Source organism: Aythya marila, assembly GCF_965140915.1.
Source record: "Aythya marila genome assembly, chromosome: 11".
In the NCBI taxonomy this organism is placed as follows: Eukaryota; Metazoa; Chordata; class Aves; order Anseriformes; family Anatidae; genus Aythya; species Aythya marila.
Genome location: NC_139052.1, coordinates 10435043 through 10462254, shown reverse-complemented (window position 1 = coordinate 10462254; position 27212 = coordinate 10435043). Strand labels below are relative to the sequence as shown.

Here is a 27212-nt window from a genome sequence, read left to right as displayed (position 1 = left end):
TTTTGTTCCCCTAGATATTCTTGCTTTTCTGTGATTTCTATCTTGGCCATTTGACATTAAAGTAACTAAACCAGAGATTTCATAAGATATTTGGTGGATATTTTGTGTCACATGCACACAAAACAAACAATACACTGAGATGCAAGCACCATGGTGTTTGGTGAGCATCTTCTGGACTTGTTCTGTTCTTCTCATGAAACTCAGAGCAGCCATGAGGGCAGACCTGAGCAATCAAGATGCTCAATAAACTATTTAATTATTTTTTGCTTGATATTGGCACATCCTTTTTTTTTTTTTTTTTTTTTTTTTTTTTCATGTTTCTTACCACCTCGTACATCAGACCCCTACAACTTCTGCCTTGTGACTGAGGAAAATTGCTTTCTGTGCCTGCTGTTAAGTCACATAAAGATATTTTGATATGACCACATAGCAGCACAAGAATGAAGAGAAGACAAAATTAATAAACATGCTGGGAGAAACATTAATACAGTCATTTGTAAAAACCGATAGCACTCTCCCATCCAACATTTTCATGCCGTGGCAATGTAAAAGGAAGAGACTTACCGCTGGGTCCTCTCGTTGATGGTATTGACTCCCTGGAGATCTGAGAGCGGTGTTCGTGGGCTTTTCCGGGTAATACCTAAAGCAGCACATCAAGAGAGAAGTTTCTACCTGGCTCTTCACCAGAATGCAATTAGCAGAGCCATAGCTTAGTGTTGACTACAGCGAGGAGGAGTATGTACGTGTCATGGCACATGCTGGGCATACAAACAAGGGTGCCAAGGATGCTGACATACCCTTCGTCTACTACATCGTACCTCTCTGCCCCCGAGTCATCATCCTTATGAGTAACACTGTTTGCTCAAGCTTATTGCTTTCCCTCCCACATACGCACCTCGTGTTAGGGACACATTGTCCTGGCTCGTAAGCAACAGGGGTGAAGGAAGCACTGCTGTGACGCTGGGGACTGGCCACCCATTTCCTGCACATCCAAAATACTCCTAAGCAGTAACACAAGGTCCCCAGTGCCCATGGGACAGCCTGGTTGCTTACACAGGCAAAATACCTGGCTATAAATAAGGTGCTTGGAGAAAGACAGGTATTCAGATCACTGCAGGGAAATGGTAGTATTTTTCCTTGCATGCTTCTTCCCCTCTTGCAGATAAAATGGGTATGGATGCGCACAGCAAGTCGTGCTGCATGAGCAGGTGTTACTGAGCTATAACCTTTGACAGGGGTAGTTTTAGAGCATCATACATAAGAAATAGCCAAGGAAGTCATCGTGCATGGTTACAGAAGCAGATGTTTCATCTGTTACCTTCCACAAAATGAAAATGTTTTGTAACCAAGCATTTACGATGACAGAAGGCAATTTTTGTAGAAAACAAAACACCTTTCAAGTCACTAAACTACAGATATTTAAAGACCCAATAAGCTTGGATTTGACAAGAAAACAGCCAAGCAATTTTTAAGTGTCTTGAAATCTCTGTTGTGAGACAGGAAACATTGTAGCACTTGTTTAAACACAAGAAAATTGTATATTCCTTTACCCTGACACTTCTCTAGTGGGACAAAACTGGAGAAAAAAAATACACAGAAAAGAAGTCCAAAATAGTTTGTAGCTGAATAGGAAGAAGCAATAGCATATTCCCTGCCCAGATTTATCATTTTTCTCTCTTATACAGCCCAGTTTCTGAGCTAAGAGTTGCCATAAGGATCTTTTCTGAGGCTGAAGACAGAAGTGAGCATGCAGAGACTGGAGCCAGCCCCAGTCCACTCCTTACAGCCTGGTTCCCAAGGAGAAGCCGAGCTCCCAGCAAACCTCAGCATACAGCATCCCTCCAACGGGACACCTGCTGGCCTCTTCCACCTCCTCAGACATTATAATATGGAGCCTGAACACCAAAAAAGAAAAAAGCTAACAGTACACTTGGTTAATGTTATGTCTAAAGGTGCAAGTGTCCAAATATCCTTGAAATCTCAGTGAAAAAAAATGGGACTGTGCTGCCACAGGCCATGTAAAGCTTCCTTTGCTCCAAGGCAGAAACAATTCCTGCTTAGGAGGTTTTGCAATCTCTAACTGAAGATTTTTCAAAAGCAGGCCAGATAATCTATTCTAGTGCTTAGCTATGCCTGGAGTTTAAAGCTCTCTTTGAAATCTCCATTGTTGCAATTTAAGCCATTTTTTCTGTTACATTACTCATCATCAGAGGTGCGTTCTTTTACCTCTTTCAAGACTTACATTTCTGTGGCACAAATTGCTTCTTTAGAACACAGAAACCCAAGTACAAAGAAAAAAAAGACAGAATAGTCAGAAATCTGCAATAATAAACCTTCAGACTTCTGTTTCTGGGGCCCAAGTCCAGAGAACTGCAATGCCAGCAGAGCAGCAGTGATTCTGCTAGAGGTGGGTAGTTTCAGGCACTGTTTAGGTATCCGTCCTGCTCCTCTTTGAGGACTTTTCCACTATTTGCTGATTTTTTTTCCCTCCTTAAAATACTGTCTTACTATTTTTTGCAGTTACCTTTACAACAGGAAAGCACCTAATGTCTGGCTGTGTCTATTTTATATATAGCACACATGCCTAGATGCTTGCCCGTTAATGCACAGAAGGCTCCTTTAACCTAAAGCACTTCACTTTGCTTGCAGTGTTTGGTGACCAGTTCTAGTAATCACAAACAGCGAGTTTTCACTGGTACTGCAAAATTTTTCTTTCCTTTTTGGAGCAAACTATGTCCCCTCCTTCATTCCTCACCAAAGAAATCCCTAAAACAAAAATCCCAAGCCATCATCCAACCAGGTCAGACCAAACTTATGAAGGCAAGGTTGCATCAAAATATCACTGCATCTGCACCTGGCATTGATCAGGAAAAGGGATTTGTTCTTTCAGACTTCCAGATAATAGCTGCATTAGAACTGCACTGTAGTTCTGCCAGCTTTGCACCTTAAGTGACTTTTTGATTAATAAAAGTTATGGTGCACAGTGGTACAAGCTGGGTTAAAGAAACTTGATTTCGACATACAACAAAAAGACTAAAATGTGCCACTCCTTGGTTCTCAAAAGCAGACCTAGAGTAGTCAGGCACTGGAACGAGTTGCCCAGAGAAGTGGTGGCATCACCGTCCCTGGGGATGTTCAAGGAAAGGTTGGACCTGGCGCTTAGGGACATAGTAATATGGTGATATTGGTAGTAGGGTAATGGTCAGACCAGATGATCATGGAGGTCTCTTCCAACCTTTATGATTCTATGATTCTATATATGCCAAAGCTAAATAAAAATTGCCATACTCATGTAGCCCCTCCTCTAGGAGACAGAGAGGGTTTCCTATGAATCAGATGATTTTAATCAGATGATCTGAGTATGGCTTACAGAATTATGTAAAATTATAATGGGTTAATAAGTTGTACATACTAATACACTGCATGCCAAGGAACAATGGTGAGAGTAGAAGCAACTCATTCCCTGCACCCAGCTCAGATGCAGGATGATCAATTTTATATTTCAGGAAAAAAATTATTCCCATCTCCAAAACCTATTCCCTTTTCCTCAACTGCAGTTTCAGAAATACTGATTTGCCTAAGGGATGTTTTTACTGGGAAGAGCTTTGGACAATATCCAGTTTGCTCACTGCTCATGAGCAACAACCAGGACAGATGTGGTCTTGAACTGAGATGTCTAACCGCTGGGCCTTGTTCTTGAAGACAAGGACACAAAGACACCAGTGAAATGGCCAGCGTTAGGGAGGGGCAGGGCACGGGTAGGTAAGAACGATTTCTCAAAGGAGAACATGAATTGCTTGTTTGTCAGGTCAACTGCTCTTGGCCAATTCACAAAACCATGGCAACGTTGCTTGTGGATCCATGCCTTGTTTTCGTTTGAGGGACCTATATCACAAACTGCATGGACTACTAGACAAGCCCATAATGAACAAAGTTTTAGAGCAGTGAACTCAACAGCCATATACATATGACTTCCCTGCCTTACATTAATTTAAGACTGTGTTTCAAAGTAGCTCTGTATGAATCCCCCCTTTATTCCCAAGCAAACTGCAAATTAAAAAACAATAACAACAAAAAAAAACAGACTTCCTATACTGCTGAGCTAACCTACACATCTTTACCTGCAATTAAAATTGCTCAACTGACAATTGCCTTCAGTAAGGACACTTAGCACAATGCTACTTCAGAAAATCTATTGCTATGTTTGCTCCATTGCTTTGTATTTCCTTGTAGTAATAAAAGCAACAGTGGGAAGTTGCAGGAAAAATAACCTGGGTAGACAAAAGTCTAAATTAAGAATTAGCATTCTTCCTCTGCTCCCTAAGTGCTGCAGGAAGCAGAAAAGAGAAACCTGATCTGAAGTTTCTAGCAAGAAATTGTACATTTGTGGAGAGTTAACATGCAACTGCTGTACTTACCATGCTCATTTCTGCAGAAACAAACCACAAAATTTTGCATTCATGCCTAAGTTGCACTGATGGCAAAGTTAGGAACTTGGGCAGAGAATTTGCCCTTGACTGCATAGAGCAATGCTGCATTTCTGTAAGCTTTGGTATGCAAAATAATGGAAGATAATAATGGCACAAAATCATACATCTAAAGCTGCAAGCACAAAATAATACATCCATATATATATATACACACACATACTTCTGAAGGTTCATCTGTAGGTTTTTGCATCACTCCCTGAAAGCAGTGAGGCCACTCCTAAAACTACATCGTTTCCTATTCTCCGACTAGTAATTACAGGGTCTGCAGCTGGAAGTGGCCTCTCAAGTGATGCAGTGGCACCGTGCTCACGAGCAGCAGGATGTCCCTGCACGGCGTTACGCCGCTGATGGGCCCCGTGCCAGCTCTACAGCATGTGAGGTTATGCTCAGACTCCCTTCTCCTCCCACCACACAAGTCCAGCCCTGGAAATTAGTAGCGCAGGCAGAAGTGTACGTGTTGTCATGCAGAACTAGTTTATTACGTGACAGAGGAGTGAGGAGGCAGAAATGGAGACCAAGTGCATCTTTACCTGCTCATTCTTTTTAACACTGCCAAACGCTCTATAAGTAAAAGCCCTTGGAGACCATGTTGGTGGTTTCACAAGCTATCATTATTTTTAGAGTCTGATGAAATTAATGGAGGTGCAATCAAGAAACAAATCAAACCAGAATGAGATCTGTCTGCAAGTCTGAAGTCAAATTCAACTGCTTCAAGCCACATGCAGAGATATTCCTACTGCATCTGCAGCTCTTTGGGCTTAGTATCAGACGTGTGGTAACAACAGAACAAGAATACCCTGAGCTTCAGCATCCTGACTTAGGTCAGCAACAGGGAAAGCACTTAGCAAAACCACCCCATGTCTAAAAAGGCATGGGTTTGTGTTTGATTTTACTCTCCAAGCTCTGCCTAATAATTTCCAATGGGCTCAGAATTTCTTTTGGCAACCAGCAGGTTGTCCTGGAAGGCTTCTCGGGTGTTTTCACCCTTTCTCTGCCGAATGCACCTGGTTTCCATTTCCTGACGTGTGAGTGTGGTATCAGAGAGAAGGGCGGGATGTGGAGCCTTACTGTACTTCTCCTCCTTGCATCTCTGCAGAATCTCTAAGCTCCTCTGGTGAACTGGGTGATGGAGAAAGCTAAAACTATCCACACTTTTCAAAACCGCACATGGCACTGCATCATCATGCCCTTGGGAAGCAAAATAAAAACAAAAAAACGGAGAGAAGAGAAAGATTACATAAGCAGAAATCAGGAGAGAGTGAAGAACAACGCTGCCAACTGCCCGAGGGACACGAGAGCTCAAGAGCCACACGCTTCTTGCGCCTGGATCAGAGCTTCCCTAAATTGCAGCAGTTCGGACCACATGCAGCGAGGACACAATTTAACTTCAGTTACCTCATGACACGGCAGTGGGGCGATGGGGCTGGATGGCATCCCAACTCCAGCACTCCCCAGCGCCGTACGGTCTTTATTAGCCAGAGCACAATAACTTCATAATTACTCCAAGATTATTTGGACATAAAATAAATGATTACACAAATCTTTGCTTTTATTAACTGCTATTCAAAATCCTTTCCGTGCCTCTGCCAGCTGTTAGCTGTAATTTCCTGCACAGATGCTCCCAGGCACAGCCACCTCAAATTCTCATTTCATCCCAGTTCTGGGCTTTGCTCGGATATTGACAAATAAAGGGAAAAAAAAAAATTACTTGTATTAACAAGGATTCAGTATTCCTTAAGGGACATTGACTGGATTGAGGTGGGACTGTTTTTAAGGAGAAGACAGAAATAGTGATGGGTTGAGGCCAGCAGCTGGACGAAACCATCTCTGGGAGGACTTTGGTGGCCCAGCTCCAGCCCCGTGTTGGAGGAGACGTTACACAGGTGCCACTCTGTGACCAGGCAGCACCTCTCCGTCAGCATTCAATGAATTGATCAAGGCAGTCAGAACTCCCTGAGATACATCATGCTCCTGTGTGATGAGGTTACTGAGGAGTTACCTTGTGCCAGCACGTACAGAAGCATTTATACCAATGCATTAAAACATCAGAAAGGACCGAGCTGAACTTTACAGAGGAACACTGTCAAGGGTCGTCCTTCTCCAGTAATACCCCTTCATCCTGCTCAGTGGAACCTCCACGATCATTTTTTGCAGTTTAACTTCAGTTACCTCATGACAAGGCAGCGTGGTGATGGGGCTGCATGGCATCCCAACTCCAGCAAAAAACAAATAGGAAAGCTCAGAGTCCCAATAGCCTGATTTATATGAACAGCACCAACTCTTCTAAGTTTTCACTAGAAAAAGTATTTTTTTTTGCATAATACATTCATAGCAATGATATAGCAGACCACAAAAAATTGTCAATCAGCCAAATTTCTTTCCTAAAAAGCTTGATAATGTTCCTTTCATCAAAGTTCATTAAAAACAAATCTACTTCCAATGTATAGTTCTTTTGGACTATCTCAATCCTCCCTGATAAATTAAATAATAATAGTAACAACATCCAACTATGGAAAGAGTCCACCCTTCAGCTAATTGCATCTGGCCAGATCGAGGAATGGTTCATTTGCAGAGTGTCGGCAGCACCATGAGAGCTATCTCTTGGGGAGAAGAAAGCTTGCAGTTATGCTGCTTTGCTGCTATTCGCCTCCAAGTTAACAGGGACAGTCACACAGTCGCTAAAAGCTGCACTACGAGAATATTAAGAGCACGAAAGAGAAAAAGGAGAGCCCCAACAGCGGGAAGCAAGTGCAGTCATCCCTGCAACAGCACAGATCTCACAGCACTGCTTGGCACTGCTGGCACAGAGAAGATAACTGAAAGGCTGACAGAAAAAGAAAGCAGAGCAAATTTTGAAAAGCTGCTTATGCACAGGCTACAGATTTTTTTTCATGAAAATCCCCGCTGGGTATTGCAAGCATGACTCGGACAGGCCTTCAGACAGGTAGAAGCAGTGCAGATCAATTTGTGGTGAAGACAAAGGAATACAAAGAGGCTTGAAAAAAAGCAACATGCTTCAAACATTTTTCTGTTCATTAGTTAGACCTGCCCGATGGATTGTAGCAGCAGCAGACAGGGCTTCAGAAACCAAGAGCTGGGCAGCACGCCTTTTAACAAATTACATAAAATTATAACGCGTGCCACACTTGCGTGAATGTACAAGGTTATTTGTGTGAGGTTCTTCTCAGCTAATCCACCATAATTTCAACAAAAGCTCCACATTCACAGGCACTCAGGCATTCAAATCAGGCTAATTAAAGCCAGTAAGGTTTGGTAAAAATAAAATAAACTTAAAACATATGCTGTCTTCAGTTGCCTGCATTTTCCAGAACAATTACCAGGTAATTTTAGTGCCAAGTGACTCTTTAATAATTTATAAATGTATTTTGCCATAGGTGCCCTGTCCAAAACGTCATGTTGTGGCTTTTCAGCATTATTTTGGGGAGTAGGAGGGTTAATAGTCCTAGATACTGGCCAAGCCTTCTGCTTAGCTACGTCTCCTTGAAAGCCTTTTGATTTGGGATGCTTCTGAAAGACAGGTGGGATTTTGTACCAGCTACATCCTCTGCAGAGACCCAGGCACTGTCACTGCCCCTGCTCAGCCATTGCTTGGAGGGGAAGCAAGAGATGATCTCTGACAGATTAAGGTTTACCTCATCACAGGAATTAGCTTTAGGTAAAGTCTTCCCATTACTTCTGTCTATAGAATGGTGAATTTCCATGACACTTTCCCAATTCGGGAATTATTCAGTAACATCCTGCACGTGGGCAGAAATTCAGCATACAAATTGTTGGAGGATTATCAGGAAGTTTAATGTGAACCTAATCTATCCATCATTTTGAGGATTCTTGTTTTTTTTTTTTTTTTTTTTTTTTTTTCTGCCTTTTTAACTTTGAAAAAATAGAGGCTTTGAAGTAAAAAGTGGGGCAATGACACTTGAAAGTGGTCCAAATGATCTAAGACAGATAAAATAGCAGCACTGTGTGCCAGAAAAAGCTTGAAATTGTCTCAGCCATTACCGGGTACTGGTTAGTTGGAAAAAGAAGGTGGTGCAAGAACTGAATTTTCCAAAATTGTCCAAAAACCTCCTGGACTCTGATTTATATCTATACATTGATCTATATAGATATAAGCAAGTCACTGCCACAAACTCAAGGCTGGGAAGGCAGAAAGCTGGCTATGGAGACTAGCACAGCAAGAGGCAGAGAAAGCAAAGCAGAGCTTGAAACCAGCAGGGGAAGAGCTCTTACTTTCAGAGCCTGAACATATATATATATATTTTTTTATTTCCTCAAACAGCTTGCTGTAGCTCAGCCTGGGATTTGTGAAAGATTAAGAGGTGATGCTAGGAAAATGCAAATTTAGATTTTCAGAGCCAACTCATTTAAGCGGCCTTTCTCCAGTGCCAATGAGAAGCTTCAAGAAAGCTCCAATGCACAGGGAGGCTGCGGTATGAAACGTCCCTGCCACCCTCCTTTTGGCATGGCAAAACAACAATGTCCAAGTGCTGCCTTGATGTGCCAGGCAGACACAGGTTCATGAGAAATGTCCTTTCTCATTCCCCTCCTGAGTGGTTTGGGGGAGAGCTTCAATAGCTGAAAGCCGGTTTTGTCTCCTGCTGTTCTTGGTATTTGACCAAGAGGCTGGTATTATTCTCCCCAAACAAGAAAATTATTCTTCCTGCTTGCACAGCTTCCCTATCTATGATTCTTGTCCCTTGGCTCTCCTGACGCACACCTCACTGCGTCTCAAACTGAAAATGAATGGGGCAGCTCTGTGCTTAATTTTAACTCAGCTGACGCTTTCCCTGCTGATGTTCTAATTTCATCATGAATTTCAAGCCCTCTTGTGCGCGGAAATTAATAGTAATAGCTTGTACCCGTCTTTCCAAAATTGCTTTAATGCAGAGAAATGTTCTAAAAGCACAGCCAAGTATTGCCTGCCACAGCATGATGATGCACCATTACTTTCCTTTAATTTAATGCCCCCATGTTCTGCATGAGGACGGATAGGTGGTTCTGCATGACTGCGAAGCAATGAATTTTGCTAGACAAGAGACACGCTCTCTTTCAGCTCAAAGGGTGAACAGCTTGAAAAACTCTAAAGAAGAATTACGTCCCATTTTCTTCCAGATGTAACCTGAACAGCTAAAGAACTACTAACTAAAAAGAATTTGCTTTATTTGCTGAATAATTTTTATGCTTCTGTTTGAATCTTTCTGGATTTCCTATGCATGCATCCTACAAAAAAAGGAAAAGTTGGAGCAGCAGTAAAATTAATAGCTTTTCTTAGAGTGCTAAAATCCTACTGCAAACACAACTGTAAACATAACTTTTGGATATCAGCTATATAAACATTTCTGGTAGTCATTTTTAACTCCTGGTAAGTCAGTCTGGCAATTTAAAATATTGTAGGAACATATTAGATCCATGCTGCTGCTGGAAAACATACACTAGAGTCAGGAAATTGGCACACTTACCAGTTTTCTTCTCAATGTATCGTTTCCCAGCCTCCCTAAAAGCAACCATTGCCCTGAAAAATGCCCGGAGGACTGCCCATCGGAACACAGCCACAGGGTCAATCCCTATCATTCCGCAGATAAAGGCATTTTTGCTGCTTCGCAGGAGAGCTACAATGTCTGGACGCATATGATCTGTGTTTTTCTCACGAAAATCCTAGGGAGAAAGAGAAACAAAGAGGAGAAAGGAGTGAAATAAAGAATATCTGCAAGACACACTAAGGAGCAGGACTACTGAGTCATGCTTTTATCTTTTTTTCTGCCTCCGTATCAGACACTTCTTTATCTCCAGAGAATAAATGTTTTATTCCAAGGCACTTGGAACAACCTGAAGCATCTCAGAGATGATGCTTAAGTTTCTCATGTGTAATTACTGCACCGGAAGCATGATTACAGATTTGCAGTTGTAAATACTAATGCAGTTTCTTATACAAGTTCATCTTCCCACCAAAAATCCTTCTGCTAATAACTCAGTTGGCATGCAGGTAAATGGGGTCAACTTTGAAAACATGGGATTTTAAAATTACCTGCATTACTGAGATGCAGGTAATGCATCTCATAATCTCAAAAATATTAAATAAGATACATCACATAACCTCTATGCTCTAAGGCTAATGATGAAACAGTAAAAGACATTAGGTTCTCTAGATGAACCAAGCCCCAAAATGCTACCAAATACCAAATTTCAATGCATTGCTGGGGTGTAGCATCAGCCTGAGTGTATGTCCTTAATTCTTCTCCAAAATACCAAGAGTTTGCATCATGGAAGAGAACAGGAAGACACAATCCCCGCCACCACCTTCTCCTTGCATATTTTAGCCAAGCTTTTCACCAAACACTTCTTTCCCAAAGCTTGCTTCTTTTCTCTAGCCAAGTACTCTTCAAAACATCTTTACAGAGCCTTTGGTGCTCTCCATCCCATAACAAGATGCTTTAAATGAAAGCAACCACTGGGGAACAGCTGGGTGACAGACCTTCACTCCATACTTGACTTTGCCTGCATAGTGTTTGATGATGAAAGCTGGCTCCATCACCGCTGGAAATTCAATGTAGGAGTTGCCTTCGTGTTGACGCTTAAACTTGTCCAGCAGAGTCTGGTTGGTAGCTTGAGGAAAGCTGGAAAGAATTAAAGAGGACAGCTGTAAACACAATGAAAGAACTTCACTTCTTCCTTGACCACAAATATTAAATAAAAATATTCCAAGCCTCCACTTCAGTGCTTGCAGATGCTAAACACACATTGAGTGCTATTTTGTATGCTGTCAATGGTTATATACAAATACAAGATATACATGGTGTCTGAAGAACTCTTAATTGACTCAGTAGTGGTCTGAAATCACTTATAAAAGTATAAATAGGTATATATTTATTGAGTGATACTGCAATCTACTCTCCCATTGCATGTAAATTCTTTGAGGTAGCTGCATGTATGTGAAGTTCAATGTTTCTGTCATTGGTTTTGAGACTTTGAACGCTAAGTCCTAGATCTACAGGGAATTCACGTGTCAAGGAAATCCTGATCCATTTTACCTACAAATGCAACTTCAATTACAGGAGTTAGCCAACTGACCCTGGCATAGGAAAGAGGAAGGAAAAAAGAGAGTGTGAGCCCAGCCTCTTGGTGACAGCAAGCCAATTCTTCATCCTCAAACGTCACGTAAACCTGCAACATGGGGGGGGGGGGGCATTTCACAACACCTGAGTGTGTGATTCTCAGACACATCCTTGATGTGCATCAAACCCTACAGAAGGGCGATCCCTATGTAAAAGTGCCCTTGGTTCACTCAGGCTTAAATTTAGGATTGAATTGATGAAGCCACCTTATAGCTGAATAGCAACATCCATACAGCTTTAGTGCATACGCTTGGATTCTCCATTCACTCTGTTTAACTTCAAACATTTTCATGTTGTTACCCCCCCAAGAGAGGGAGACAGAAGCAAAGCAAAGGCAGTCTTTGTCCTTCCCTCTAACAGAGGAAATTATTGAAATATAATTTTAATTATGATTTTGTCAGGGACTTAACTTGGCTTGATGATTCTTCACTGTTTTGTGTTACCACTCTGGAAACAAGAGACCTAAGAGGATAAATCAGCCCAGATGGCTAAGAGCATCCTTCTGAGAAAAATCACATGAGGACATACGACTCGAGGATAAACTCTTCCTAGGTGAAGATCAAACACCATTAGCAGAAACACCACTTTTGGATGTTTCCCCTCTACTAAGGCACAGCATTTCTTTGCTCTTCTCGTGTGGGACTCTGTGCAGGGCAATATCACCCCTGACTTGGGGGCAGGTTCAGCATCCCTCCTGGCTCCCACTTACTTGCTTTCCTCATCCAGCAGATGGAGCAGGCCTGTCGGCTTCTTGCTGATAAGGTTTATGCAGCCAGAGTTGTCTATGTAGTCGATGTTGTGCCAGCTAATCCCTTCTGCTCTGTATTCCTCCTACAAAGAAGCACAGTTAGATGTTACAATGATATTGGGTGCAAGTAAAAAAAAAATCATAAGGCTAAAGGGTTTCAAAGAAAGTGACGCGTCTTTTAGCAAAACAAACTGCTCTTCCATTAATATGCCATCATTTTTTTCTGATGCAGAAGAAAACAGGACTGGAACATCTGCACAACTTCAATCACAGGGAACTGAATGGCATTTTACAATTTTAGGTGCAGCAATCTTTAAAATTGCTTTACAGATAACAGGGTTGGTACTTTTTGGAAAGAATAATCACTTTTGACCCTATGTTTCTTTAAACTGCAATAAAAAACAATTCTAATTTTTACCTGCTTTCTCTCTGAGGTAGCCTAGCCATGTTGCAGACCATGCCTAGTGAAGATGTATGGCATGCTACACATTGTTTTTTATTGCTTTCCTTTTTCTGACTTGCTGTTAAAGCATCATATGAGATAGCAACATCAACTTCAGGAAACTACTACGACAGCATTTAAGTGTACATGAAATTACTGAAAGAAAATGGTGGTACAATACATTCATTTAATTACATGGAAAAAGCAGTATAACTCCCTTTCCTGCTTGACTGGGCTCTCCCCTTTCGTATCTAACAATATTAATGGCTGGTGCTATAAAGGCTAACAGAGGGGTCTCCAGCGAGCATAAATCACCACTCCCACGTCAGCAGAGCCATGGAGCTTTACAGTAAAAATGAGGGTCTGTCCCCAGATTCACGCTGGGGAAAAAGAGCAAGCAATTTATTTTCTGCCAGACAACTCCGATCCTTGCTCTTCTGTAAGAGGTTATCTCTGCCAAGATGGATCTGCAACTGTATTACCTAGAAAAGTCTTCTGGAGAAATTATTTTAGCGCATCTGGAAGAAAGTAGAACTGCTCTGCTCATAAAAATCATAATCTTTATCATATGCTTTTAAGTAACAACTTGTGACTCACTCTCAGAAGAGTGATATTGAAAATGTGTGTTACTCCATGTGTTGGAAAAAGTATCACCACTCCAAGCTGCATTTTTACTTCTCCATTGTAAGATGTTATGATGATAGAGTTGGAGGAAAAAAAAAAAAAAGAAAAAAAAAGAAAAAAAAAAGAAAAAAAGAAAAAAGAAAAAAAGAAAAAAAGAAAAAAAAAAGAAAAATCTCTTCAGTTGCACTAATAATGTGCACATTTATACCAATCCAATTCATTTTTATTGCTCCTTCTGCTTTTACTGTTGAGTGCAAACTTTAAAAAATAAGTATATTCTTCCAACTATCCAATGTGTCTTATCCAAAATTAGCACAAACCCTTCATATATTATTTCAAGGAACTAGATAGCTTTGGGACATCCCACAATGAAATTTTTGCTAAAAATAAAAAATAAAATCAAGGTATGTCACGATCAATGGTATTCAACATCAATCATGCAATGATGCTCAAGACTGAGGCTTGGCTTGGTTTTATTACTTAACTGAACCTCAGAAGAGTGAGCTTTTCAAGTTGTTTTTAAGTAGAAAGTGTTCTAAAGGAACAGATTTCAGAATCCCCATAGTCAATAAATCTTTCTAGAAATGTCGCACCTACACCCAGAAGGTGGAGGGTGATTTTCCATTGCCATGATAAAAAGCTTTTTCCAAAATCTCAGGAACTGAAATTCCGACAGCATTCACCCCAGGCCAATCAAGCTGTATGCTGAATTCAGAATTTGAGGCTTCAAATAGCATCACACCAAAACCACCCATTGCATGCATGTGTAGAAGAATTTTGAAAATGGTAGAGTTGGAAATGGAAATCTCTGATTTGTTCTGAAAAGCAAACGCACCTCACTTCAAACCTAGGAGATGATGTGCTCCTGGCAAACCTTTCCCAATTTTGACCAGCTGATGCTGTATGACAGTAAAATGATGCTGATGACAGTAAAAATACTCTTTTGGAAGACTGTCAACCCATAAACCCTTTCCATCTCTGCTGTGCTGACAGACAACAGTGAGCAACCAGAACAGTTTCCCTCAGCAATCCCCATGAAGTATGGAGGATAAAGCCTTCTGTATTCAAAGCAGAACACATCCCACCCGCTGGAACAAAACTCCCGATAATAAGCAATAACTCTGTGTTATGAATTTTGTATTTGTTTTTGCATCTCAGGTCTCTGTGGAGCAACCAGAACATGGCAGGCTCGCAGAACAACAGGACTTTCAAAGGTCCCTGCTAAACTATAGGCACTGAAAAAATATACTTATTTGGAAATCCTGCCAACTGTAGAAGAATGAGTATTTCTTGAGCAAGTGTGAGCTTTTCCTGAGTGATTCAGGAGGGAGAGACGGCGATGCATGCAACGGTAACGAGAGCCAGCACCATTCATCAGCCGCCTGCTCCTGACAGCTGCTTTAGGATAGGATGCAGGGTCCATTAGCCCCAGCTTTGCCTGCTCAGGACAGGTCCTTTCTGCAGCACTGAGCACCCAGGCAACAATAAAAGTTGCTGTGATGAGTGCAGATTATAAAAGAGGAGCTCTACATGTGGGTTTTTTCCCCCCCAGAAATCACCTAGAGCTTTAAGTCTGCATAAACCTAAACTGGGCATATGCCATCGCTCTGCTCTACACGTTTTCCTGAAAGCCTGGTGTACGCTGTTCTGCATGTGATGGTCAGCAGCTGCACAGCTGATGTTGCTGTGAAATTCTTCCTAAAAAGTTCTGCTAATCCAAAAATTGGTACAAAATTACTCATTAGCAATGCTAGCTGTTTTTCCTTAATAGACCTCAGTAAATAACCAAAAAATACCACTGAGTGTACTGTGGTTTATCAGTTTATTCACACTTCAAGTTGCTTGTTACTGTAACTAGCTTGGGAAAAATTATCTAATGAATAATGCTTGCACCAGAACTCCACTTATCCAGGCTCCTCTTCAGCTCTGCCACAATGTGTGCGTGACCCAAGACAAAACATCATGTACCTCCTGGCCTCAGTTTCTTCAACTGCAGAATTTTGGCTAAAAAGCTGCTCTCCTTTGCTATTTTTTCCCATCACTCTCAGGCCATAGATTTATTCCCCACATCTGTCCATCTGTTGCTCCCTCCCTTCCATCCCCAGTTCAACTTCTGGCTGCAGTGGCCAAATATGAATTGGGATTGAAGTCCTCAAAGCACAACCTTTTCCACAAGAGCTCAGATGTAAGCTCTCATTTCAGGACAGGCATATACGCAGCAGTAACTACACCAGAGCATTTGTTCCAAAGCACAAGTGGAAAAAAAAGTTCCCTTTATTTCTTTTTTCCTAGCATTTTTCCAGTTATCAGTTTGGTTGTCTTTAGAAGGACTCACAGCCCAGGAGAAATAACTATGATTTTGTGATCTACCAATATAATTTCTTGGACCTTTGCTAGCCTGCAGAACACGATGAAAATTGTGCATAAAAAAACAGCAGCTGTGGGGGAAGATCCTTGCTGTCCATATGTATGTTAAATTTACTCTCTTAAGTTTCAGTTGCTAATCTTCAATACAGCAGTGACTGTTTTTCTGCAGAACTTGGGAGACATCCTTAAAAGCTACCTCCAAAAATTCCTTCATCTCTAAGTACCACAACGAAGTCTGTGCCCTCCTCTGATGGATGCGGGGTCCCCACAGAGCACTTGAAGATGAAGGAATTATAGCAAACCAACATCAGGTTTTCATTTAACAAACATACGGTTGAGATGAAGATGAAACAAAACATGTGTAAGGCCATTCAAAGAGAAAAACTCTCATACCAGAGATTAACACCTTGCAATTAAAAATCTGCTACAGTTTATACTTCAAATTAAAACTAAGTTATTTTTAGAGACAAATTAAAATTTCCTATTTCTGAAGTGTAAGACACTGCCATATCCCATTCTCAACAGGGCTCTTCTGAAACAGTGTCTTAGGACCTACTTGGTATCCAAAATCAGCTACCCCAGGGAACTCCAGGCCTGTTTGGATGACTCTTGCATGAACTGCCAAATTATCATCCCTGAGTAAGAGTGGACAAAATTGCTTTTCTCAGCAGAAGGAATGACCTGCCATGTCTCCTGTCCACGTGTGGCCCCTCCAGCAGCATCCTGCAGCAGAGGAGGTTGATGAAGGCAGGCATCGCTCCCTGCAGCCTTGCCAAGAACACTGTGCCTCACAGAAGCAGGACCACAGCTCCACAGAGAGACCTTTGTGCATCCCACCGACAGCCCGTTGTCCTTCCTGATGGTGGGACCATAGCCCTGTCTGACAGTAGCTGGGGAAAGGTTAACTCTGGAGAAGAAATTTCGATATTTTTGTGCTGTAAGACACGAGTCGACAACATACAGGGTATTCTCAGACCCCTGGGGATGACAACATCTGCATCTCTCCGTCCTGATCCAGCAGCTGGGAGTGACGGATCATTCATCACGGTGCTTGGCTGCTGGACAACACGCTATGGGAAGGTGAATCGCAGCATTTACACACCACATCCATGGATCACCACAGACTCCCTGCAGCCGTCTCAGCCAGGTTTGTTTCTCAGCACCCTGAGGTATGGGGTGGGCAGGGGAGGGTTTGATGCTGACAAATGGCACTGCCAAGGGTTTGCTGTCCACCTGGCTCCTTGATGGAAGCACAGGTCTCAGTTCTTTTGCCAGCATCAGTTATATCACTTCTGTGGGTAAAAACCCAACTTTTTGAGACACACTTACAACAAGGACCCCTGACAGCGAGTCAAGAGTTATCAACAACCGAACAAACCATCGACATTACCGGGATCTACAAAACTTTCTAGTGCAGTAACGTCCACAGATTCCTATTTTTGGCACTGTTATGTCCAGGAAAAATGCACAGCCTTACTCTTCCCAGCCCCAGCCCACTGAAACCTGCTCTGCTGGGAGGAGGAGCAGTGCAGGTTTGCTGGAGAAGAGCGCAGAGCTTTGGCCGTGCTCTGAGTTCCCAAACACAAAACTCAGCAAAAGGAATTGAGCAACGAGCCAAAAGCACGCACTCAGGTTTCGCAGTGTCCAGCAGCTCCACATTTAACCCTATCAGGCGAGAAATTACTGATTGCTCTCCTTTCAAGCACCCACACAAAGACAACTGCCTGCTGATTTTGCTTCTAGAAGCTCCTCTGCTGTTCCGGCCAGGTCGGCGCAGACAGGACACCCGTGGGGATGCACACCACGTGTCAGTGGAGGGAGTTGTTTTGCTGGCACAAGCACAAGGGCTTCTCAAGCGACGTAACCCAAAGTGACGGAGTGGAGTTTTGTTGCCATAGCTGCATCAGCGAGCTTGCTAACGCAGCCCGGTCAGCAAGGTTGCATAAGATGGACTCGGCCTCAGCTGAAGCTCAGGGGAGAAGGGGGTCAGCGACTTCATCTCACCTCTCACTAGGGAAAAAAATACTTATGTGTGCACTTCATAACTGCATTCAATATTTAGAAAGGTGTGGCTAAGCAAGGAGCTGGCTCCTTGATTTTTTCTTGCTTGCAAGGCATTTTTGAGAGCTTAAAATGCTCAGACTGATCTGAATGCTGTGACACAAAACGTAATTTGCAATGTTCAAGTAGAAGAAAAATAAAAATGTGGGTCCTGATGTTGAAATGCATGCAGAATGAGAGCCCAAGTCTCTACTGAATTCAATATGATATTATTTGAGGAGTATAAGCTTGTAAAATTTGGGGAAGAATGGCAGAATTTCCCCCAAATTTGGGGCAGAACATGACAGAATTTCCAACATCTTCACGTGTGAAAATTAAAGGAAATATAGCAAACAGACAGCTAAGCAGTATTAAAGAGAAGCACTGCCTGCCTACAGCTGACCAGAGTGCAAACACTGAAAGAACTGCTTATGCCAGTATACAAGGACGCAGTGCAGAATAATGAACTGACATTGAACACGTGTGATTTCTCTCTACTGTCTCTGCAATTTCCAGGATGAGTGAGAAAAAAGATGATGCATGAGATTTTCACTTCTGCATTCAGCATCAGAAATGAATTCATTTCCTCCAAGGAGAACAACACATTTATAATCTAAGTCTTGCAACAACTAGGAATTGTTCCACATCCAGCTACGATCAACAGTAAGGGATACAAAATGCTAAAAAAAAAGGAGAACTAAAGGGGGCTATTGCTTCCCAAATCATGAGGTGAAATTAAGAGATGGTCAGAGGGAGTGAATTGATGCTTGAAAAACTTGAAGAAAGCATGAAGAAAACATAATAAACAGAAATTTCCCATCTATCTTAAAGCATGAAACCAAGGGAGTGGGAAATGAAATCAAAAGGCAATGAAAAATTCAGGCCTGAATACAAAGGCGGGGGGGGGGGGGGAGGGGTTCCACGATGTATGGAATTTGTTGCCCTATCAACAGATATCAAAGGTCAAAAATTTGTCACAATCTAAACACGTCTGGAGCATGTTGGGTATTCAAGTGCCCAGCCTGCAAGCCACGAGCACAAAACATCTGAGGACTTTGGTGACCACAGTCGTATCATGCAGCACAGCTACTACCATAAGGTGCAGACTGGGAAGCAACCCAAAAAGATAATATTTATAACCCAAAGAGCCCTGACAAAGAAAAGGTGACAGGTTTGTCGTTGCTGAAATGGTTTTGCACCTTCTCCTTTTTTTTCCTATCAGAATGTCCACGCTCATTGTGATGTTCCTGAGCTGTGCAGAGGTACGTGACTCAGAGCTGTTCATGATCCAGATGCAAAAGCTATCAAAGCTGGTTTAGAAAGCAGGGAAATGTGTGAAAGGCCCTCAGATCTGGGGATTCATCTCCCTTTGGCAGGTCCCCATCAGGCATAGCACTCTCTCCTCTTTCCTTAGGATGAGGCAAGGATGAAGGTAAAAAAGCAGACTGAAACCAAGGGGGCAAACCACTACCCAGCATGTGGTGCTATTACAGCTTTTACCGAGTCCAACTGCAAAATTAGAGCAGATTAACAAGGAAATGTAAAGCAAAATTATTTGTTATTTGCATAGAATTGTGTGCAGGTTCCATATGGCATTTTCTGTTTTCCAAAAGCAGAAAAATGCCTGTAATGCTGGAGTAAATCCCCAAAGCAGAGGAAAACCTGACTGGCTCATTCATTTCCTTCCCAGATGGAGCCTGATAAGCCCCCGGAGTTTATCTGCGAGAGCTGATCTGACGACTTTCATTACCGAGGCATAAGAAAGCCTTGTTTCCACATGAAAATTCCCCAAATAAAGAGGGAAATCATCTGAAAATCCTTCTTCCAGAGTAGCTTACTGCTATTGCAGGCTGCTCATGAATAACCTCCCGTAACCCACGCCCAACGCCGTACACTGCGCTCAGATGCCATCAACAGACAGACGCTTCGGGGCTTCTGTACAAATGCGTTTTTCCCAAAAATTTACAACTGAACAGAAGGCTGTGAAATTCTGCTTGGCTCTAGCACCGTCTGCTTTGGTTTGAGACGACATTTACAAAGTGAGAAAGGAGGAATGAAACCACTTCCACATCTCGCTTCGTTTCTAGTCGACGTCCCCAGCTTGCTTAAAAAATATCACAAGTTGATTCAACACCCACAAAAATACAAGCTTTTTGCAAATACGAGCTTACAGCCAGCAAACCCAAGCATTTCATCTGCTTCTCTTGATTGCTTATGCAATAACAACCCATCACCTGTGCAGATTCTGATGGATGAAAAAGGTGAAACACCTAAGAGAGATGGTTCAAAAGCTGGAACAGAATCCTTATATTTCATTCTATATGAAAAACTTCTGGGAAAGAACATAATATTATTTTTCTAAAAATTACATCAAAATAGGTCAGCAGCATATGATACACTAAATGAGCTAAACCTTTTAAAAGGTTCCTTAAAAGCTCCTCTCTGGAACTTTCTGGATATGTTGGTCTGGAATTTCACAATGTATTTGTGCTGCTGCTTTTGTGGTTGTCTCCAACGAGAGAGCATCAGCTGGGACTCGAAAGGATCCAGCAAAAGAAAAAGTTTTTCAGGGGAAACCAAACCATGGTAAAAGAAACTTCACTCTGATCCCTGGCAATCCCACGCTTTTTAAAAGAAACTTTGATCTTTGTAGCTAAAAGGTTTTATTCTCCTCTAAGTGAGTAAGGAGTCATGAAAAATCTTATTTATTGTCACAAACTCCAGTGGGATGGACTTCAAGAGGAAAATGGGATTACAGCTTTAAATGCTGTTGCTCCTGAGCAGTCCTGCATTTTTTACTTGCATTTAAAAATACTTAAATATATTTGAAAATATTGCTTTTCCTGCAAAATCACTGACAGATAACACAGCAAACCAGAAGAGCCAAAAGCTGTCCTAGGGAAGGGCTGGCAAAGGTAGCTAGAGCTCCTGAAGTCCACCTTCTATGACACAGGTCACTGAAGCAAAATCATCCCAGTGCAACGTGTTCATTAAAATGACCTCAAGGTGACAAATCCTCAAGATGGGAAAACCTCACTGTGAGTGAGCTCCCAATTGAAGGAGACCCACGGCTGCGGGCGGCAGATGACACAGATGCCTTGAGTTCCTGACGCCCCTCCAGACGCGCGTGCCAAGGCTGACGATGCCAATGCTTCATTTAGGAGCTTGCCAAGTATTTTTTGTTTGTTCTCAAGCTAAGTAGAAAAGGAATTTATACACACAGCATTTTTTAAAAAAAGCGCCCACAGACAGCATATATAAATACATATCCACATGCTGTATAAATACGCCATCTATAAACAGGTTTATAAACTGTGCTATTTTTAATGACACCATCTGGTGATGCAGGGGTTCTGATAAACAACCTTCACTGTGGACCATTCAAGCTATAAACAACCAAGTCATCATGTCTTTGGGTGCCTGCAAAAACTTGCCTGCCTGCATGCAGCGCATGGTTTTGCATTGGAGACATCAAATCCCCCTGGGATCTTTGTAAGAGAAGAAGATACTTTTATTTAAAGAAAAAAAAAAAAAGTGAATTACCATTTTGGATTCAAAGCACCTGAGATGAACCCTGAGCTGTTATTAAATCACAATTAGAAAATCACAGGGAAATAACTGCCACGGTTTGTAAGCAGACATCGTGCCCTGCGCTGCATCCAGCAGCACCACCAGCAGCCAACGAGCACGAGCTGATGCCCTTGGGATTGCCGTTATTTAACCCAATCTGAAGCCAGGGTTTTGTGGCATACGGGCTCTCCATATGAGCCCATATCAATTTCCTACACTAGTGGCAACAAAGGGTTTTGCTCAAAAATTGCGTTTTGCTCTCAAAAGATGGAAAATTGAGTTTGTGCCATTCAGCTTGCAAAACACACATTGCCACAGTCCCACTCACTCCTTTAGCATCCTTTTTCCCAACTCTGTCCCTACAGCCAGGTAAAGCAAGAGTCTGACGATGCCACGCGATCTGTTTGTAACTTGTATTGAAATCATAGAGGAAAAAAATGTATATAGCAATGGTTTTCACCATCAGGCTTGGACACTGTGAGGGGAACCCCAGCTAAATGCCACCTTCCTCTTATGTCAATAAATACACGCTCTCCCATTTCCCATTACATTCATCTACTCTCGCAGCGGGCTCACAGCTCTCCCTGTTATAAAAGTCATCTTAGGCTGCCCCTATAAAATCTTGCTGTGCCAAGATTTTATGGTGCCAAGCCAGCTGTCCAGGCAGGAATCTTGCACGGAGTGGACCAGTCGTTCCTGCCTTGATAAGGCATCGTTTCAGACAAACTGAAATATTTCAGAGGCTTTCTGCTTCCAGCGTTTCCTCGCTCATCATTCTGCCCAAAAAGAAGGGCACTCACGTTGGACCTGTTGGATCCCCATCCTGCTTATGAAAATCCGCCAAGATGCATACAGATTTTTTAAGAAAAGCTGTTGTTCACAGGGACTTGCTGGTGATTTTTGGTTGAAATAATCAAATATTTATTAAATCCTTGCCTAGTGTAACTGAAAGATATAGAGAATGTGCAAGAATTTCCCTATAACCACAGCTCTGGTCAAAGACTCAGAGCTTGGACCCAAAGCACCTGAGATCAGCGCTCTCCAAAGCTGAGTGTACAAGGCAATCCACTGGGGTGCGGAAAGAAAATAGTTCTGTACCATTAAATATAAAATAAAAGTTACAGAATAGTGTTTATTTCATCTTTATCTAGTCCCTTTTAATACCTATTTCTGCCTCTGTTGCATAATATACATAATATCAGTACAGTAGCATTTTTTAATTTACTTTTTAAAGAGGTTTGGTCCTCCTGTTGTTTGAATCCCAAATCAGTTCTGCTTCTCCATCTTTCTCCTAACCAAAATAGGAGCTTCAGCCTTAAAATTAACATACTCCCCAACCTGCAAATGGAAGCATTTACCTCTCGGTGCGTTTACCTTATGAGTTTTACACAGCTAACCATAATGACAATATTTTCACAAAAACTAAATCCTTAGTGGGCTTCACAGACATAGTACTTCTCTACATTGGGCTTTAAGCAAGTGTCAAGGAAACAAAAAACAAGGACAAAAACAACCCAAAGCATGCCAAACTGTTTCTTATGGATAGCTAGACCTAGTGTAGAAAAGATGCAAAAAGCCTTGGAGTCTTTTATGCCACTACATCACCCCATGAGAGCTTCCCAGAACATTTTCTAGTAATATTTTAAGCATTTAAACATTTTCCAATTTGCCTACCTAGGATGCTGCTGTGCAGATTTAATAAAATCAAAATATGCTTTTCCAAACATTTTTTGTGCTACCCCCAACCCTAAGCTCTCCCCTGCCTCTCTCCTGCTCAACCTTTACCAAAATAGAAGTGAATCACTGCATCCGGCACGTGCTCATTGCTTGAAGGAGCCTAGGAAGGGGCCGGTGGCTAACACAGCCCCTGCAGACCCCAGCTCCTCTTGTCCCAGGAGGGGACTGGCCACAGGAAACATTTTAGGGGGCTGGTGGCAAACAGAGACAGGTTTTCTTCCAATCTTCCTATTCTGAAGATAACATTTAAGCAACTCAAAGGATTTTTTTTTTTCCCTCCACGTGTGACTTATGTAGGATGGCATATTTCCAAATAATAAATCAATAACTTCTGCAGCTTGTTATTTCTCCGTGTGTCATATGGAATAGAGCTGAGCACAGCATTTTTCAGCGAGCACCCGCCAGCCCATCTCCAACGAAAACAGAAACCCGAACCCAGCCTCCCAGCGCTCGACGCTTCACTTCTGATGGTCGCCTCTTGTCTCCGGCCACGATAAAGATGAAATATGTTCATGCCTAAGCGGAGCGATGAGCCACTGGAGGGAAGGGAAAAAGCCCTCCACACAATAGGAGAAAGAGCCTTTTTCATTAGTTATTTCTCTTTTTATTTTCCCTAAATGACATGCATGGTAGGCTGCTGGGATATGGAACCAAATGAGAAATCCTGAATATCCAAGATGCTTTAAAACATTGCAGGTGATAACCATGGCTACAGACATTTCACAGACCGTATAAACTGTGTATCATCACATCCTGCAACAAATTCAGGGCTTTTTGCGTGTTTGTTTTTTTGTGTGTGTGTGTTTTGTTGTTACATCATCCACAATATAGTCCGGACTGTCAACCTTCTCCACTTATTCTCCAGAAACAGTAAAACCTCTATACCTCTGGAAATATTTGCAGAGCTTTAGATGACTGAGCAAACATTTTGCAGGACATGTTATCTTTATGAAATTAAGTTTTTCTGTGTGAGCTGGCTGGGACATCAAACTCACCAGGGACCGTGCCAGAAAATAGACTTTGCTCAACACCTGAGAACATGCCAGTTGATCATGCTCCAAGTCTTTTTTTTTTTTTTTTTTTTTTTTTTTGAGGCTCAACCTCAGTTATTCGTCAATTTTTAAAACAATAAAAGGATGTCCTCGAAATTGAAATCTGGCATGTAAACAAACCGCGAAGTAGAAAATTAGGCAGAGAAGTTTCAGCAGCAATGCCCGTGGGATGGAAAGCTGCAGGACTTCTCAAACTTTGCAAAAAATCAGCTCAAAACAGGAAGAGGAGGGTGGGGGTGAGCCAAAACAATGAGTACCAGAAGGCTGCCTAACCATCAGGACAGCATGGAATACATAATGAAATAAACCCCTGCGTTCCTGGCCCTCTAAGTGCCAAGGATCTGAAAACTCGGTACTCAGAGTAGAGTTCTGCAGCAGAGGTGAGATGCTCTGAGGGCAACTAACGAGACGAAGCACCGTGAGGACATCTTGCCTTACACCAGGGCCGTACCAGTCAATGGGAGACCATCTGAGCAAACCACGTCCTCGCTTTGCGAGGAGCCTGCCAAAGGACACACATCCTCCTGCCACTCAGAGAGGGCACGGCACCGACTGTGGGAGCACCCCTAGCAGCCACCAGCAGCAGGAGCACAGCCCCTCGAACAGCCTGCTGCCACTGACCTGCTCTGTGGGGCACGTGGGAAGGAGAAAACCGCACTGGCTAAATGGTGAGGCATTCCTGCAATAACAATCTTTAAATCTTAAAGGGTAAATCATTACCCTTTTGAATCTGTGAGTTTGCCTACACAAATATACCAGAATTTATGAGCCCAGGCTTCACCGCATGGTTAGCGCTGGTCTCTCCTGTACTCTGCTGTCACCTGCTAAAGCACATTGCCATGCATCATGAATCACCACCGGGTCTTCCTCAGCTATCCAGCCAGGGGCTGGCTGTCGATGAGGTCTTTGCATCTGCCCCGGCCTGAAGCAGGCTCCTGGCGGGCAGCCCAACTGCAACCACGCTGACAGAGGCACCAGGCTGAAGACAGACAGCCAGAGGATGCCTCGGATGGTTGTTTGCAAACAGCTGGAAATAGCGCTGTCTTCAGACAGACGGTTTAAAAAAAGATTCGCGACGCACATTGTGTTAGGTTTCACCCGGAATCATAGAAGGAAAAAAAGAAAATGAGGTTAAAATAATCCCACGCCTGCGCTAGATCGCTTTATGGTGGGGATTCTGGTTTCCATAACATGAGGGGTATGTCATAGCAACAATTACATCATTGCTATATACCATTCTTGCACACAAATTCTACTACAACTTTAAGAAAAACCCTTGGTGATCACTGGAATTTGTCCGTTCTTCTGGCAGAAATGTCCAGATAGCTTGGGTAATGCTGTCTGCCACCTCCTGTAAGCTCTGAAGATACAAGAAGCCTCTCTCTGGAAGCAGAGGACACCTGCACATCACCAAGAACCCCACTAGTTTTTCAGCACAGAATACATCAAATTAATCCTTGCAAGCACCAAATATCCCTGACTTTTGCTGCTCAAGGTATCGCAACTACTTTGCTGTCTTGAAACACAATATTAACTACCCTGTCTTCATTTGTAGACTGGCTATTATTATTAAAAAGCAGATTAATCTTTGGGCCAACGAGGAACAAAGAATGTTCTCAAGTCCCAAAATCTGAATATGTATCAACACTTTTCTTCTCATCAGATGCATTCCTCTACATGCAGCACATAACCCCCAGAAGAACAAGATAAAATGATATAACTGTGAAAGTCAACCAGGAATTAGCACTCATGCGGCTGTGCAATGTATTTATACTTGCAGGAAGCAAAAAATGAAGAGATGAGCATATTTTCCACTGGCAGAGACTGCAAATGACGTGCTCCAGCATTAAGAATTGGAATGAGTACTGGGGAAACAGATGCCCCTGAAACTGTTCCTCTCATCCATATAGAAAATATGGACTTCAATGACTTCATGCACTTGACAGATTTATTGTAGAAAGCTAATTAGGTCATTGGTTATAAGCTGGCCCAGGGAGAATTAGAGGCACATTCCTTCCACCAAACTGCTGCCGTCAGAAGCTCTGTATATACCCCAGACCCAGGGTGGAGCACTGACCTGCTAAGAAATCCCAGCCCGAGCACAGGAATTCTCTTAGGGATGCTGGCATCTCAGCTTGTTCCCTCAACTGCCCTGAAATCCCACCTCACCAATGTGCATCCTCCCTCCAGCTTTCAGGAAGGGTCCTCCCTACCCAAATCCCTTCTAGAAAGTCTATTGGTTATCTTCATAGGAAAAAAAAAAAAAAAAAAAAAAAAAAAAAAGCTATATTGACTTTGCAGCAGTCTCTTAGTTTGCTCTTTTATTGTGGCTAATTGTAACCCAGACCTGTTTCCTAGAAATACAGTCAGGTTTCCTCAATAGCTTCTCACAACATCCATTGAAGGGTGCATCAGAATATAAAGAACCAGCTACAAAACTGAAATAAAACATTTAGTGGCTCCACTCCATCTTCTTGATGAAGAGAGCTAAGACACAAGGGTCAAACTCTGCAGCAAACAGCCCGATAATAATCCATCTGGGGCTACATTGCTCATTTTTGCCCTTCCTGTATGCCCATCCCTTTTCTGGCTTTCCAGATCTCTTGTATTGCTTATCTCTTGTAATGCAGGGGCCCAAAGAAAAGCTATCAGAGTTTCTGGGAAGGGCTGGCTTAATTCTCTGATCTCAGCTGGACTCAGGCTACAGAGTGCAGTTCATCAAATACCAGCTCCGCTGAAACTAATGATAAGGAGGATTTCCATTGACCCCACCCAAAGAAGAATTTCACCTGAAAGAAGGGCATGTGGACTGGCGTTAAAAAAAAAAAAAAAAAAAAGCATTTTGAAGGTCTGTAGCATCTACTGTACTTTTAAAATATTTCTTTATACATATGTATACATATATACATATACTTAATTCTTCCGAAGGCATCTTCTATCAGTCACTGTCAGAGACAGGATACTACGGAAGACAGACTGCCTTTTATTCAGCCCAATTATCCATTGCGC

The 27212-nt window shown here is 42.4% G+C and overlaps 1 protein-coding gene across 11 annotated transcripts in view; it reads right to left on the bottom strand.

The window, feature by feature from the left end:
* Positions 1-27212, bottom strand: part of MYO9A (myosin IXA) — a 193809-nt gene that overhangs the window by 44365 nt on the left and 122232 nt on the right. For 10 of the 11 annotated variants that reach the window (XM_082769071.1, XM_082769067.1, XM_082769077.1 and 7 more), the window contains 5 exons: positions 12333-12454; positions 10984-11125; positions 9971-10166; positions 5559-5678; positions 565-640 (listed from right to left, as the gene is read on the bottom strand). In XM_082769071.1, coding sequence (XP_082625197.1) covers positions 565-640; positions 5559-5678; positions 9971-10166; positions 10984-11125; positions 12333-12454 — 656 coding nt within the window. The remainder of the gene's footprint in view (positions 1-564; positions 641-5558; positions 5679-9970; positions 10167-10983; positions 11126-12332; positions 12455-27212) is intronic. The other variant, XM_082769069.1, reaches the window with a different exon arrangement.